A 16,535-nucleotide genomic window follows, 5' to 3' on the forward strand; every position below is an offset into this window, starting at 1 on the left:
GCAGCACGAGAGTGGGCTATATCCTGATGAAAAAAAATAGTAAATATATAAGAATAATCATAAAGGCTCTTATTAATATTTTTCGTATGGTAGGTATTAAATACATTTAATAGTAGTAGGAAAATGTAATATTAGTCAACTCATAAGGTAATAAAAAAAGTAATAGGTTGAAGTTTTAATTTTCGACACAAAAAAGGTTAAGATTATATATTTCCATTGCCATAAAAAAAAAAATTAATGGCCAACCTCTTTATCTCAATAGTAAACCTCATTTAAACTCAATCAATTTTCTTAACTCCCATGATTTAAATCTTAATCACTTTTCTTTATTAAGTATGGTATTAAATTTCCACTCTCCTTATAGCCACGCAATTTACCATCCATTTTGTGGCAAGGACCATCCCTCATTAATGATTTATTTTGGGTTCCCCTAGCTTGCCGTCAAAGTGAAAGAAGAAATCTATTATGATGTGAACCAGAAGAAGAAATTCAAAGTGAAGAAGAAGACAAGGATTTTAAATTTTTGTTACATAAAAATAGAAAAAAATATTTTTTTTACTATTTTCTTACAAGTTATTATCATTGTTTAAGATATATTTTCTCTACACAATAGTAGTAATTGCCCTTTTGTGTAATTTTGGAGGAAGAGTAAGGAGTAGTTAACTTCGAAAATATTGCGTATTTTTATGTTAAAAAAGTATGTAAGAATTAATTTCTCAATCAAAGTCAATTTCTATTGTATGACTATATAATAACTCTTATCAACAAACGGCTCAAAAATAGTTAATAAAAAATAATAAATTTATTAAGGAAAGTATAATTATTATGTTGGACTTTCCAAATATGAATTTAGTTTTACTTATATTAATTAGGAAATGTTTTGACGAAGCATGTAATTGTATTAAAAGTGGAGCCTATTTAAGTAATATAGTTTTGGAAGCTTAGTGTCAGACTCTTTCCACGTTCCCGCACTCACATCCATATCCGTTTTGAAAAATAACGCATCACACTCATTTCAAATTCACGACTTCTTTTAATGTTCAAATTAATATGTATAATATAATATGTATTAGTATTATATTATTTTCCATTTAATTTTCTTTCCTAAGTTGGAATAAATAATAATAATACTAAAGTATTCTTTGGCCTGTAAGATGCAAACGGTTTCCCGAAGGAACGAATTAAGAATATTGGAAGAGTAGTTAGTTGCGTCGCCAACCATCGGAAAAATTTGAATTTCTGGGCAGAAAGAAAAAAAAGGGATCATCACCACCAACAACGACAACAAGGACAAAGTTAAAAGTTTCTGTTCTGTTTTCAGGAACACGATTTGCAACGTTAAACGTTTTATTCCGTTTTGCAAAAAACAGAGCAGAGCAACACTCGCAATTGCGAATTTTCCCAAATTGTTGCCGTTCGGTGTTTATAACCTTTTTTTTTCTCTCTCCCATATTTTTCTTTTTTGGGTTTCTCTCTCTCTCTCTCTCTCATTCTCATTCTCTCTGCCTTTGAGACTCTGAGGAGGTTTGTTTTTGTTTCTCGTTCGCAACAACCTCAACCTCCTCATTCAAACCTCGTAACTTTCGCTTTCAGCCATGGAAACCTTCGACGTTCCTCGATTTGGCAAATGCACCTCCGGAGTTCGTTTTTGAAGGTTGCGTTGATTGCTCCAACGACCTTTTTCGTTCTTCTTCTCACCCTTTTCGACCTTATTATTTTGAAACACCTCCAGACAAGAAAAATACATTTCTTTTTTCATTTTTAGCGTCAATTCTGAAATGGGTTGGTGGAATCAGGAGATGGGGTGTTGATAATTGAAAAATCTCGAGTTGGGTTGGGTATGAGAGTTTCTGAATTTGAGGGAAGCGTTGTGAAATTTGGCTAAATTTTGTTGATTGAGGTTTTCAAGATGATGTTATCAGCTACAATGTCTGCTCTATCGAGGAGCTCGCTGGAGGAGATGCTTGAGTCGCTTCGCAAGAGAGACGAGGAGGAGAGGCCGAAGGACTTGCCGCCGGCATTGCCGTCGCGGCCGCAGTCGAGGGCGCGGATGCCTCCGGCGAGGAGGTCGTTGCCTAATAGCTTCAAGGTTGATGGCGATAATGATGACAAGGGGCACAAAAGGAAGGGTAGTTTTGGGTCCAAGAAGGTCAAGTTGCGTGCGGAATCCCCTTATGCAGTCATAGCAGAAGAGAAAGTGAGTAAAAAACCATCGCCGTCTCCGGTTCCAACTGCGAAGGATTCTTCTACTGATTGTGAAGCTCCTCCTCAGTCCGAGGAGTTGGAGGATGATAACGTTGCTTATTTCATCAAAAAGGTAATAGGGGACTTGAAAAAGTTTATAATCATTAATGGTGGTAAGTAATAACTAGTTAATTAATGGGTTGAAGTTTTAACAGCGATTTTCAGTGTTTTAAAATCCTCAGCTTGTTTTCAGTTGTCTGTTTTTTGTGTGTTATGTTTTTCAGTCAGAAAGATAAGCTTTTGGTGTTTGGATAAAAGCAATCAGCTTGAATGAAATGTGGAAGTTGGTGTTTACAAAATCTGTAATTTTTGTAGTTATACGACTACTGCACGACCTTTTCAAAATTGCCAATAGAAATAAACTCCACTCATCTGAATTAGATTAGAAATCTCTTCGGTTATTTTAATTTTTAAATTTAAAATTTACTGATGTTTAGATTCACAGATTTTATTTGTTTGATGTTTCATATTGGCAAAACTTATGCATAGGTAAATTGTCTGTGGCATGCATAGTGTACTTTCAGCTCAATCTTCGTTCTGTTTGTTGTGTTTCCCTGAGCCTCCCTACTCCTTTAAAATATGAAATTTCGTTTGCCGCTTTTATCTATTTATATATCAGTATTGAGACATTGTTTATGGTATGTTTTGTCTGTTAAATTTCCTTTCTGTTTTTGGTTGTTTCCACAGAAACTTCATGTTTGGTGTAGGCAACCAAGAGGGATGTGGGAGCTGGGAACGATACAGTCAACTTTTGGAGAGGAAGCATCTGTTTCTCTCTCAAATGGAAATGTGAATTTCTGAGCCTTTTTTGTCTTTTAAAAGAGGTATTCATTATTGAATATGCAAAGTAACATGTGATTTGGGCCATTGAGTTGTTACTGCAGGTTATGAAAGTAGCCAGGTCAGATCTCCTACCAGCCAATCCTGATATTTTAGAGGGTATTGAAGATCTTATACAGCTCAGTTATTTAAATGAGCCTTCAGTTCTTCACAATCTTCATTCTAGATATGCTCAGGATATGATTTATGTAGGTCTGCTGCTTTGGCTTGTTTTTCCTACCCAGTTGATTATCTATCTATTCTCATATGCTGCTTGTACTCCTTGTATGCAGAGTAAAGCAGGGCCAATTTTAATTGCACTCAATCCTTTCAAAAAAGTCGAAGTTTATGGAAATGATTATGTTCTAGCTTATAGGCAGAAACTTACCGATAGTCCTCATGTTTATGCTATGACAGATGCAGCTTATAATGAGATGATGACAGGTTGATGAAATTACTGTTTTTTATCCCCTTCTTGAACCCTGTAAAATGTAGTTGTCTGATTTAAAGTTTCTGTTTGCATATTGTACATTGCAGATGAAGTAAATCAGTCTATTATCATAAGGTTAGCACTCAGCATATTAGCCAGTCTATTTCTTGCATGCTTTTTAATATATGTTTCTGAACTCGATATCATTAAAATTTTATAGCAAGAAGATAGTTTAACCACTGGTATACTTGTTAATAGCTGTTATAAATTTGTTTACAGTGGTGAAAGTGGAGCTGGGAAAACAGAGACCGCCAAAGTTGCTATGCAATACTTAGCTGCTCTTGGCGGTGGCTGTTCAGGAATAGAAAATGAAATCCTTCAGACAAATTTTATTCTAGAGGCTTTTGGGAATGCAAAAACATCTAGGAATGATAACTCTAGCAGATTTGTGAGTTTGCTTTTCTTTTCATTGTAGAATAGGAACTTACTCCTGTTCTTGTTCTATAAGATTTCTTTTGCAGATTTGTAACTTTGGATGTTATATACTGGCTGAGCAGTGTAGTTGATATATGTTTACAATTTGGTGCAGGGGAAATTGATTGAAATTCATTTCAGCGCAATGGGGAAAATTTGTGGTGCAAAAGTTCAAACTTGTAAGATTGCTCCTGTTAAATTTTACACAAAATTAGCTCTTTTCTATATTCTTTTTCTTTTATTGTGAATTTACTCAACTGACTTCTTTGTACGGCTTTGTGTTTCTCATATGTCAATTCCTACATGCTATCTTGAACAGTTCTGTTAGAAAAGGTAACTTGTGATGCCCTATTTGAACAACAGCGTGAATCTGAAATATTATTATTCTTCACTTCTGAAATCATCTTGTCTCTTGTGGCCAGTCAAGAGTTGTTCAACTTACCTTGGGCGAGAGGTCATATCACATATTTTATCAACTTTGTGCGGGATCTTCATCCAAACTAAAAGGTGCATTTTTTATGCAATCTATCTACTAATTTGCATACTTGTATACTTCTGTGCATCTTTGAGATAATCCATTTAAATTTTGTTTACTGTTATTCTCCCTTATTATCATCTGCAAAGATGTTTGCCCTGTAAAATTATTTACAAATTTTAAATGGATTGTTCATTTTATGTTGAATTTCATTGACACCATTTTTTTGCGAGTGAAGTGGTAGGTTTCCTTCTCATTGTGATAAACCATATGGAATTATTTTCTTTTCCTGTGCAGAAAGACTGAATCTTAGGACGGCTAGCGAATATAAATATCTTAAGCAAAGTGACTGCACAACAATTGATGGTGTTGATGATGCTAAAAATTTTAAAAGGCTGATGGTATATTATTTTACAACTCAGTTTTGAACTTCTTTAATGTTATTTACAGACTCCTAAGATCTCATGTCATTTTTCCTCCTTTTAAATGTGTTTTCCCCCAGAAAGCATTGGATGTTATTCGAATGTCCAAAGAAGATCAAGAGCTAGTTTTTAAGATGGTGGCTGCGATATTATGGTTGGGAAATATATCATTCCAAGATACTGATAATGAAAGTCACATTGAGGTGGTGAATGATGAAGGTAATGGTTAAGGTGTTCCATGTGGCCAGGAATATGGTCTAAAAGTCTATAAATCACTGAACTATCCTCCTCTCTTGATTCATATTATCTATGACTAACATAGTAACATAAAGTATATATGTAAAACTTCAGTTACTAATTATGACTTTTGTTTCAATCTTCTCTTCGCAGCTGTAACAAATGCTTCTGTGCTAATGGGGTGCAGTTCTCAAGAGTTAATGGCAGTGTTATCTACCCACAAAATCCAAGCTGGCAAGGATACAATTACCAAGAAATTGACCTCGCGGCAGGTCTGAGCATTTATTGAGCACATCAATTGATCAATTTTTTCTGTTTCCTAATTGTATTATACTATTTTATATTTTATTATATATAATATTTTTATTCTATATTCAGGCAATTGATGCAAGAGATGCAATAGCAAAATTTATCTATGCAAGCTTGTTTGACTGGCTTCTTGAACAAGTTAACAAGTCACTTCAAGTAGGTAAACGGTGTACTGGGAGATCCATAAGTATCCTTGATATTTATGGATTTGAGTCATTCCAGGTATGCAGTTTCTATTAGCATGTTTATTCATGCTTAATAGATTCTTTTCTATTATTCCAATTGTTTATTAATTTTCTTTGCAGAATAACAGCTTTGAACAATTTTGTATAAACTACGCCAATGAGAGGCTTCAACAACACTTCAATCGACATCTGTTTAAACTTGAGCAGGAGGTCAGAAAATATGTTAAACTTTGGTAAAAAGTTGTCGTTATTTATATGTTTAAGAAACTTGGTTGCTTTGATGCCTAGTATGTTTGTATCTTTCATTCAGAAGAAATAGTGTGAGATACAAATCCATAAATATAGTTTGTGTATGTAAAAGGTGTTATTACTTCTGTTATCTTTTGGGAATGAGGGAGGGATTTGGTCATGTCAAACTAAAATTTCTCTCGACAAGAAACTTTTGATGTACAAACCATCAATCAGTTTAATCCTGAGTTGGTGACTTACCTATCTGAATCACTATGTTGTTTACTTCATTACATTGCCTGTCACATGATGGAAGAAAACAACCATACTACAACAAAAGGGCTGGTGTTGCATCATTTGCTAAGTTTGTAATGTTCGTTGGATGCTTCATTACAACATTGCAATTTACATGTTTCAGGACTATGAATTAGATGGTATTGATTGGACCAAAGTAGAGTTTGAGGACAACCAAGTGTGTTTGGATCTCTTTGAAAAGGTATTTATATGGTTTAAGATTTCTGAAATTTTATAGCTGTTCTTTTGCTGATCTGGAGGAAAACAGGCTATTTTTTTGTTTGGTATTCTTTTCCTGGACAGTACTATTTTTTACACTGCAGATTATTTTCAAAATCATATTATGTTCATGTCATATTGTTGGAGTTCAGTATTTTCATTATTTACTCTATTGTCTAATGTGCAGAAGCCTCTTGGGCTATTCTCTCTGTTGGACGAGGAATCGAATTTCCCCAAGGCCACTGATCTAACACTAGCCAACAAACTTAAGCAACACCTGCACGCTAATCCTTGCTTTAAAGGGGATAGAGGCAAGGCTTTTAGTGTCTCTCATTATGCTGGGGAGGTTAGTATCAGTTCCTACTGACCTTTGAAAGTTAGCTCATCTAAAATCTATTGTTTGTGATTTTTAAAGTCAATTTGATAAATTTAATTGCTTCAATACATACTTGGCTGAAGTTCTTAAAGTTGAATTGTCCTTAAACTTACTGGTTTACGTTTTATGTTCATTTTCAAAATAGTGCACCTGGAGTATTGTAGTATTAAGCGTAAACCTACTACATTTGATGTTGTTATACTAAGAGTAGCATTACTGATAATTAATATATTTGTAATTTGTCTTGTTTGAACTAATATAATCATTTATAGCTTGTGTTTTGTAAAATTCTATGTTTTCTAATGTGATTATTTAGTTATTTATAATTACAATGTTCTATATTATCTCTCTTTCTAAAACCTCCCTAAAACTAAGCTTATTTAGTTTCTTCCATTGCATGCAATTCAAGATAAAAACTAAATGTTGGGTTGCTTTAACTTTGACGAGGGAAATGTTGACACAACTATCATTCTGATATTAAACACAGTGTTACTTTCAGAGGAAAAATGTTTCAACCAGAGTTTTTTTGTCGTAGCCTGTTATGATCATTGTGTGCTTTATAATTTTGTTTTTCCTAGCCTGTCAGATATATGTAGAATGCATACCATGGAAGTCAATTTTGTATTTCTATTTCTGACTCTTCTAATATCTGGTCCTCTATTAGGTTTTGTATGATACAGGTGGCTTCCTAGAAAAGAATAGAGATCCACTACCATCTGTTTCCATTCAACTACTGTCATCATGTAGCTGTGAACTGCTTCAGTTGTTCTGCAAGAAGCTTAATCAGCCTCAGAAGCAATCAAATTCCTCGCATGGAGGTGCTCAGGACTCACAAAAGCAGAGTGTTGGCACTAAGTTCAAGGTATTATTGTAGCATTACTTGAACTGGTTGAGCATCTTTAATATTTGGAAAGAAATTATTTCAATATTGTTGATATGTGCTGATATAGTCCCTTAAAATTATATGATGTAGTAAATGTACCTGAATTTTAGGAGTATGCTGAGAAACAAGAGAAACACAATAGTTTGAAAAAAAAGTAAGCCTAACGAGTCTTTTTTCTTTTAGGGTCAATTATTCAAGTTGATGCATCAGCTGGAGAGCACCACACCTCACTTTATTCGCTGTATAAAGCCAAATACTAAGCAACTTCCTGGAATGTATGAACAAGATCTTGTACTACAACAGCTCAAGTGTTGTGGAGTTTTGGAGGTTGTTAGGATTTCGAGGGCTGGATATCCTACTCGAATGACACATCAAGAATTTGCCAAAAGGTAGTGGTGAAACTCCTATTTATTTATTTTTATATTGAATAATGGGTTGATTTGTGTTCGGACATATGTTAGGTATGGGTTTCTGCTTTTTGAGGCAAACACATCTCTGGACCCATTGAGCATTTCGGTTGCGGTTTTGCAACAGTTTAATATCCCTCCCGAAATGTACCAAGTTGGCTTCACCAAACTGTATCTTCGAACTGGGCAGGTATATGTCTGTAGTTTAGTGTTTTGTTTGTTTCAACAAATAAAGAGCCATAGTATTGCAAGCTGGATTACGCTTAGGGTGGCAATTGGGTCCATTTTCCATTACTCATCCATATTGAAGTTCATTTCTATATATCTTATTATATTAATAGACTTTACGGATTGAATAATTTTTGTTTAATGGATAGTTAATGAGAAAGTAAGTTTTTGCCAGTGTTAGTTTGTCCAGTGGAGATAGAGAAGAATTAAGAAAGATTGCTTATAAACAAATAAGATGTTCTACTCTCTCCTTTTATAGTTTCAGTTTGATTTTCTTTTTCTCACAAATCATAAGATATTCTACTCACTCAACCTCTCTTATTTATAGGAAATCTACCTTGTATGTTTTAGATAAATTTTATATTAATTTATGTACTAGTTTGTCTGACTTAACATTTCTTCTGTTCTGGTTGAATGTACAGATTGGGGCACTGGAGGACAGGAGAAAATATCTTTTGCAGGGACTACTTGGTATTCAAAAAACCTTTCGTGGTTATCGAGCTCGCTGTCATTACAATGAGCTGAAGAAGGGAGTGACTGCTTTACAATCATGTAATGTCTGGATATCAATAATAGTTTTGTTTGAGTTGAACGTTCTTATCTTATTCTAGCTTTCATACACACTTTTCTTTATTTTTATGCTCAGTAAACTATTTCCAGAAAACATAATTGATTGAAACCGTAAAGAAATGTTGGTGCTTTTCACTTCTACTTTTGAAAAATAAAAATCTGAGAGCCTTATTGATATGGATTAAGAACTTTGAGCGCTTAATCCTGTGCTGTGGCCCTAATAGTAAAAATTATTGCAAGTGTTTGACAATAACCTTTGTTATAGTTTTTATCTGTAACTTAATTGCAATTTGGTTATATTGTAGTTGTTCGGGGAGAAATGGGAAGAAGGGAATATGGTGTTATGGTGAAGTCTTCTTTGACTATTTCTTCTAAAAATTTGAAGGAGATGCAGGCAGCCACAATACTACAATCTGGTTTGTGTTTTATTCTGTTTTGTTTGCCCATAGCAGGGGCATTGCATATGGTTTTGCTAACTATTCATTTCCCTTCAGTAATTCGTGGATGGCTGGTTCGGAGGAAAGCCAGTAACTTCAATAAGCCAAAGAAAAGTCGTGAAAATGCAAGAACTAGGCGAAGGTCACGTGTGAAGATGCCCGAAGAAAAGGTACTTTTTGGTGCAAGTTTTCTCAATTTTTGGAAAACTAATTGATATGGTTCATTTTCTTTTTCTTTTATGTATGCAATGGTACTTGTTGGCGTTTATATCTTCTATCCAACTAAAAATCGCTTCATTTCAGAATTTCAAATCTGAAGTTGTATAGTTTTCAGCTCATTTTCAAACCCACTTTTTAATAGTATTAATGAGACTATTGCTGTATGAGAATGCATATCCCCGTGTTTGGTAAGACAATTGATTTTTTCTTTTCTTAATTATCTTGAATAATTTATATCCATATTTGGTAGCATATATGGAAGTGTATAAAGTGAGATACTAATTGAATAAATTAAATTTGAGCAATGCTTTTGATTGCTTGTACGTTTTTGCTCAAGTATTTTCATATGATTTAATCGGTAGTAATCAAAGTTCTTCCAAGAGTTTTCTTTCTAGTCTTTTGCTTGTTATAATGTACAGTATCCCAGCCTTTTTGCAGAAACATGACTAACTACTCATTTGCATACTGGTCTAAAACTTAAAATCTGTTGTATTGCACTCGTCACAAGAATTCAAAACCTATTTTCCTTCTGCAATCAGATTTGTCATCGAGTAAAATGCTGAGCTTCATGATTATATGAACTTCCTAACTACTCAACTATGATGCATGGACACGATACGTATATCGAAAACATGTATTTTGAAAATAATAGAATAGAACATGTGACATAATATATATTTAAAAATGTATAAAAATTCTTAAAATATAATAAATATATAATTGTAATTGTGCAAATCCAAATACGTGACATAAATTAAAGTATCAGTGTCTCATAACTACTCAAAATTTCCAAAAATGTCTCATTTTTTTTTTTGTTTAGCAGGATGTGTCAAGTGATCAGATCCGGAATCTACCTTCAGCTTTAGCTGAACTCCAAAGGCGGGTTCTCAAGGCCGAAGCTACCATAGAGCAAAAGGAAGGGGAAAATGCTGAATTGAAGGATCAGCTAAATCAGTTCGAGAATAGATGGATTCAATACGAGAAAAGGATGAAAACAATGGAGGATATGTGGCAAAAACAAATGGCATCTTTGCAAGTATGTTTTCAGCTCACAGAAGTCCTCAACTTTTTGTGATATACTCGTGAATATTATTGTTGTAGACAAAGTTGGTTGACTTGCTCATTCTGCTTTCACCTCCCTGAAAAAAAATATGACTAGTATAATATAACCAAACAACTGCACTTTAGTTGTCTGTGTCATCTTAAAGAGAAATGACACATACCTAGAAATTTATTTCTTATGTTGCAACCTTTTGTTTGCTGAAGGTTCTCATCTATAAATGGTTCCAAATACAGCTTAAAATTATACTGATCTTTCTGGTTGCAATTTGAATGCAGACGAACCTTGCTACTGCTAGAAAGAGCCTTGCTTCTGAGAATGCCAACAATCAACATGGTGCAAGACGTGATGTATCATCACCTTTACCCTATGAATCGGAAGATGCTATTTCCATGGGATCTCGAACACCTAGTGCAAGCACACCATTGAAGTACTCTAATAGTATTTCTGAATCTGCACTAGGGAGAGAAGGTCATGGTGCTATGGCTTCAGTGGGCAACCTTGCGAGGGAATTTGATAACCGCAGACAGACCTTTGATTATGATGCCAGAAATCTGGTTGAGGCTAGAGCAGGTCAATCTGCTAACTCAAATTCCGTTGAAGAACTTCGGAAACTCAAACACAGGTTTGAGGTGTGGAAGAAAGACTACAAGGTTAGATTAAAAGAAACAAAAGCAAGACTTCAAAAGGTAGGGAATACAGAAATGGATAAAAGGCGGAAATGGTGGGGGAAACTGAGTTCCAGAACACAACAATAGCTAGCATTCAACTTCCAAATATGCTCTTTACCAAAGGTGAAAGATTAAGCAAAATGGTTAAATCTCATTGATGTCATAAACTCTTATTTTAGAAGTTGCTTCATCTGTACATCTTACGGGAATATTTGATCAATGTTACTGTACTTAATTGGTGAAGGGAAAAATATGTATATCTGCCAATTTTGTTACATTGAGAAGTTGTGTATAGTTGTAGACATTAGGTTGCATAGTTGTATTAGTAGTGTAGCGTGCTGATGTATATATATGTCTTGTGTAATGTAAAACTTAGTCTCTAGGATATAAATATGAAGTATTGATGACATCTTGAAGAATATCACTATATAGCAGGGGGAAAAGGAGATTCATCTACAATGGCTATCTGGTAGCCTTTTTGGGGTGGTCAAGTTTTTGTTCCTGTTTTGGTATGTGTAATACTGCAGTTCTTTTGGTCATGTTAGATCAGAGGCCTATAATTCGACAGATTTGCACATGGTTTGATCAAGTTTTCGTAGTCTCTTAATTTTCTTTTTCGAGTCAATTCATGCAACATCTGTTTTGTTTATCACATGCTTCCCTTTTAGCTTTTGTTTCCTATGTGATCCTCTTCTAAATATGATTAGCTTTTGTTTTGGTCTTTTTAAGTTTCTCAAGCTTTTCATTTGATTTTCCATGGGAAAATTCCAACATACTATGATTGGTTTGCCTGTTCTGTGAAACTGATAATGGAAAGTTCGGAAACAAAAGAAGTGGAGTGAAGGTGCACAATTGAAGATAAATAAAGAATTATAGCAGATTATAACATTTTTGTAATGGAATTATGTCAAACGTGAGATTTATATCCACAATAATATTTTCTTTTACAATTGTTCTATTTAAAATCCAACTTGAGATAGTTTTAGTATTGATTAGAAAGGAGATTAATCATAATTTATTTTTACAAAAAATTGGTTTGTAAGGAGAACATTATCTCTAAGCAAATATCATAAGTTAAGTTGATATTATCTTTAATTTTTAACATTTATTTATTATAACTATTAATTATTTTTTTTGGATTACAAAATTCTATTATCAGTTAATCTTTCCATCATCGTAGATTTTATAGACTTTTTTTAGAAAGAAAGACAATGTTGTGACAAAGGAAAGAGTCCAAATTAAAATTGTTTACAATCAAGAGAGATAAAGTGTCACTGAAACCATGAAAGGAATTTTTAAACTTCATCCAGTGAATTAATTGAACAAAAGCTTAAGAGATTCAACAGAAAAAAAAAAAACCAACATATTAAAAAACGAACAATTAATATCTGGAAAGTTATATAAAACATTTTTTATTTTTCTTTAAGTAGTCACGAAAATCACTAAACATTTGATAATATAAAAAATTTAAATCATATTCTAAATTTACAATAAAGAAAATAAAAATGAAAATATATTTATACCTTTTTATGATTAGGAAAAAAAAAATGCATCCTTTTAGCTCTTGTCATCATTGTTAGAAAGAGTATATAAACATTGCATTCCCTCTTAAAAAAAACACCTTTCTCATTGAATAATTTAAACAAAACTAGCTTAACAAATGAGGCTTAATCCTTAAAAAGTTCACTAATCCAACAATTATTATTTATGATCATAATCTACATATAAATGACAATAATCATAAACATTTAAGATCCAGGGGCAAACTTGGTAGCATAGACCCAAGCATTGTTAGCCACTGGGTTGTCAAGGTGGTCCAAAAGGTTCTCTAATGGGCCTTTGCCGGTTACAATGGCTTGAACAAAAAATCCAAACATGGAGAACATGGCCAACCTTCCATTCTTGATCTCCTTCACTTTGAGCTCAGCAAAAGTTGTTGGGTCATCAGCAAGGCCCAGTGGGTCAAAGTACTGGCCTCCAGGGTAGAGGTTGTTGCCCTCTCCTACTCCATCAAGCCCATTGATGCGGAACCCTTCGACAAGGCCCATCAGAACAACTTGGAAGCCCAGCACTGCCAAGATGCTTTGGGCATGGACAAGGTTTGGGTTGCCCAAATAGTCAAGCCCACCTTCTGAGAATATCTGGGCCCCAGCTTTGAACCACACAGGCTCCTTGAAGTCCACTCTCAACCACTTCTCTAGCACCTCTGGGGTGATGCAGCCCAGTGCTCCAAGCATGGCCCAACGCCCATGGATCACCTTATTCCACAAAAACAATTTTCTGTTATTATTGGGAAAAAAGGAAATAAATAAATAAAATTAAGCGCCACACCCATAGTTATGAGTCTTTTACACGTATATATGATCTTAAATTATTCACTTTGTTGTAACTATAATTTCTTGTTCCTACACAAATTTTTTTAGCAGTTTTTACTTTCAGAAATCCAATTATAGTATCAACCACGAATATCAAAGCTTGACTTTTAAGTATGTGCAGGAACTAAGAGTTATGACTTTATTGGTATAAAGATTAAAACTTTGAATGAGGAGAATTATAGATAGCAAAGAAATAATTTAACCAAATTATGATTAGCCAAACTAAAATTTGCCCTATAATTAATTTCACTAGGACAAATAGTAATTCACGATAATGTACTGATTTTTCAATTTATTTAACCTATTTGTACGTATTCATATATAATACTTAACCTTTTCTACTATTTTAAAGTGAGATTAGTTTAATTTTTTTATCGATAATTATTAGTTATTAATATTTTATTAGTAAAGTAATTGAATTTTTAATATCTGTCATTTTCTTTTTTAATTTTTCAAATCAATATTATAACTGTTGGAAAGTTGAATGCAAATTTTTTTCCAATATCGTTCCAATTTTACCACTTAAACCTTTCAAATAAATCTTATAATTTTCACTTCAACCTTTCAAATCAATGTTTTAATTTTCAAATGTTAATTGAAAAGTTGAGGGCACAAATTCTCCCTCCCCTTTCGTTGTAATATTACCACTAAACCAATTTATAAATCTTTGCGATTAGTTAGCATGGTAAATTAGTTTGAAGAATATGTTAAAGAGAAGGAAAAAGAAAGAAGCATATTATTGTTGTTGAGAGAGTTTAAGGGTAGAAAAGTAACCTCAAGAGCCCTGTTCTTGGCAAATGCTTCTGGGTCAGCAGATAAACCAGCAGTGTCCCATCCATAATCACCTGGAAATTCTCCCTTCAAGTATGAAGGTGTTTGAGCCGAAAACGGTCCCAAGTATTTCACTCTGTCCGGTCCATACCACAGATCATTGCTCTTCACGTTCACAAACACAAAACCAAACAAAATTCTCAGACTCAGTCAAACAAAAAATCAAAAAAGAAAAAAAGGAGAAAAAAAAAAGAGTAAGTACCATGGTGTACTTCCCGGTTCCCATTGAGACAGCATCCCTAAGAGGGTTGGCATTGGCACCCTTTCCTTGGCCGAGGAAAGGAGTTGGTTTAAGAACAGTGCCAGAACCACTTGTTGCTGCCATCAATGTTGCTGCCATCACTTCCAACTTCCTAGGTTTTCAAACCTCAAGTTACGGAAAAAATATGATAACCAGTGGTTTGCAGAAGTGAGTAGAAGAAGGGTTGAATGTAACGTCATATGTAGGGAAAGAGAATAAGAGGGGTTTGTGGTTAGAAACAATTGTTGAAGTTGGTGGTGGGGATGCTGTGGTTTGGAGCAACCAATGAGAATGCTTTAAAGGATTTTATGTATCTCTAACTCATATCTTTCTATCCACATTTTATCTTTCTCCATTCTATCATTTGTCTATATCTATCCAACTAGCCCATTTTTTTTTAAAGCTTTATATTTGGAATTAAACCTTTCTTCTAACACCACACTATCATATATTACTTCAATCAAATATCTTTGTGAACGTTGATGCTTTAGAAAATAAGTTCAGGATTGGAGAATATATGTTAAAATTATTGTTTTCAGCAAGCAAGCGATTGAAGGATGTTGAAGAAACAAGAAGAAGAGATGTAAGGTTGTGTGTAATGTAACATACAATTGAAAAAGTAGTGAGTTATATTTGTTCAATGCCGTATAATAATTTTGAGACGTGATAGGTTGACATCTTCTAAATTTTATATTACTATCTTATAATTATTTTTATTTAATAATTTACTTTAATATTTTATTATATAGAATTGTTAAATAGATGTAAGAAAATAAGATTGTCAAAATAATATTTTCCAACAACTTTTATCAAATCCATTCTAAACGATTCTTAAATTGACCAACTCTGATCTTCCGTATTTGCAGCATAGTCGCATATTAAATTCAATATTTGGAAAATGTTAAAATAATCTATGAAAAATCATCGTATTTTTTGGTCAAACAATTTAGCTTCACTAGAACATAATTTAGCGTACGTTGGATAAATAGTTTAATTATGCATTAATTTTTAACATTTATCACGTGTAAATTCATTTAATAAATAGCACATAAACAATTTATTTTTATAACAATCTATTAAAACTTTTCTAAAATAATTCAATGGGACTTTAATTTACGCAACAGCACTACCAAATACAGAAAAATCCTTTTTATTTCCTCTTTCAGTTCATGATTTTATATATTGATCAGTTAGATATAGAAATTTAACCGATTGTCTGCCTATATTTCGAGGCATTATTTCTTTGTTAACTTCAAATATTTGTTAAACTACTATTTAATTACAACAATACCCTGACTATTTAAAAACCCAATGCTTCGTTTATTATCAAAAAGTTACCCAATAAAATATAAAATTAAATATGATTTAATTTAAACTCATGAAACCAGCACAAAGCTAAATTTAGCAGTATAGTTTAAATAGTTTTCATATTTTTTTGTTATTATAAAGTTGTTAAGTATTTACTTACAGAAAGAAAACTGCAAAATTGTCAAATAAAGGTACATATTATGATTTCTTTTTATAATTGTTGTATATTCATATTTTTTATTTTTTCTTCTGTTAAAAAATAAATTACAAGTTCTTTATGATTTGTAAATAATCTACAACTAAACTCAAACAATTTTCAATAGAGACACATATATAATTTTTAGCTTTAATATGCAGCTTAGTTCAATCATAATTCGAAATCTTAACCAACCTATTCAGTTGAAAAAAAAAATCTAAAAATTCTAAAAGAAAATTCAATTGTGATTGATTTTTGACTTTTTTAAAATCGTTTCAGTTTCTTTTTGGGTTCCATTTTAAAAGACTGTCTCCAACCATACTAAATACTTGTTAAGTAGTTTACTAGAGATTTTTCTTCATTTTCCCCTTCGTTTAACTACGAGGTTATCATCAAT

General features: G+C 33.0%; 2 protein-coding genes across 3 annotated transcripts; one reads left to right on the forward strand and one right to left on the reverse strand.

Annotated features, from left to right (window-relative positions):
* The first annotated feature begins 1,142 nt into the window (after positions 1-1,142).
* LOC114185757 (myosin-2-like) lies at positions 1,143-11,776 on the forward strand. 2 transcript variants are annotated; one of them, XM_028073659.1, is made up of 24 exons: positions 1,143-2,317; positions 2,932-3,033; positions 3,129-3,272; positions 3,357-3,507; positions 3,601-3,628; positions 3,773-3,941; positions 4,083-4,146; positions 4,287-4,300; positions 4,390-4,474; positions 4,740-4,843; positions 4,945-5,083; positions 5,255-5,373; positions 5,480-5,632; positions 5,716-5,805; positions 6,242-6,319; positions 6,524-6,682; positions 7,377-7,574; positions 7,779-7,984; positions 8,057-8,192; positions 8,653-8,782; positions 9,106-9,216; positions 9,295-9,407; positions 10,277-10,492; positions 10,795-11,776. In XM_028073659.1, exons 1-24 carry the CDS (start codon positions 1,910-1,912, stop codon positions 11,272-11,274), a joined length of 3,597 nt encoding a protein of 1,198 aa, XP_027929460.1. In that variant the 5' UTR covers positions 1,143-1,909; the 3' UTR covers positions 11,275-11,776. The 2 variants fall into 2 exon arrangements, with proteins under 2 accessions (XP_027929460.1, XP_027929461.1); XM_028073660.1 differs by having other exon boundaries at positions 1,144-2,317; positions 10,280-10,492.
* A 1,019-nt stretch (positions 11,777-12,795) lies between these two features.
* On the reverse strand, positions 12,796-14,899 carry LOC114183456 (chlorophyll a-b binding protein 13, chloroplastic). The gene is made up of 3 exons (XM_028070480.1): positions 14,596-14,899; positions 14,337-14,498; positions 12,796-13,445 (listed from the first exon to the last, which is right to left on the reverse strand). Exons 1-3 carry the CDS (start codon positions 14,731-14,733, stop codon positions 12,936-12,938), a joined length of 810 nt encoding a protein of 269 aa, XP_027926281.1. The 5' UTR covers positions 14,734-14,899; the 3' UTR covers positions 12,796-12,935.
* Positions 14,900-16,535: the final 1,636 nt, after the last annotated feature.

The sequence above is a fragment of the Vigna unguiculata genome, chromosome 5, assembly GCF_004118075.2.
Source record: "Vigna unguiculata cultivar IT97K-499-35 chromosome 5, ASM411807v1, whole genome shotgun sequence".
NCBI classification, from domain to species: Eukaryota; Viridiplantae; Streptophyta; class Magnoliopsida; order Fabales; family Fabaceae; genus Vigna; species Vigna unguiculata.

Bases quoted from the DNA above. Each gene is read 5' to 3' on its own strand.
- LOC114185757 (XM_028073659.1), top strand. From the start codon at position 1,910: ATGATGTTATCAGCTACAATGTCTGCTCTATCGAGGAGCTCGCTGGAG. The intron at 5,633-5,715 runs GTATGCAGTTTC...TTTTCTTTGCAG, and splicing joins ATGGATTTGAGTCATTCCAG to AATAACAGCTTTGAACAATT. The intron at 9,217-9,294 runs GTTTGTGTTTTA...ATTTCCCTTCAG, and splicing joins AGCCACAATACTACAATCTG to TAATTCGTGGATGGCTGGTT.
- LOC114183456 (XM_028070480.1), bottom strand. From the start codon at position 14,733: ATGGCAGCAACATTGATGGCAGCAACAAGTGGTTCTGGCACTGTTCTT. The intron at 14,499-14,595 runs GTACTTACTCTT...GTGAACGTGAAG, and splicing joins GAACCGGGAAGTACACCATG to AGCAATGATCTGTGGTATGG. The intron at 13,446-14,336 runs GTTACTTTTCTA...TTGTGGAATAAG, and splicing joins CCAAGAACAGGGCTCTTGAG to GTGATCCATGGGCGTTGGGC.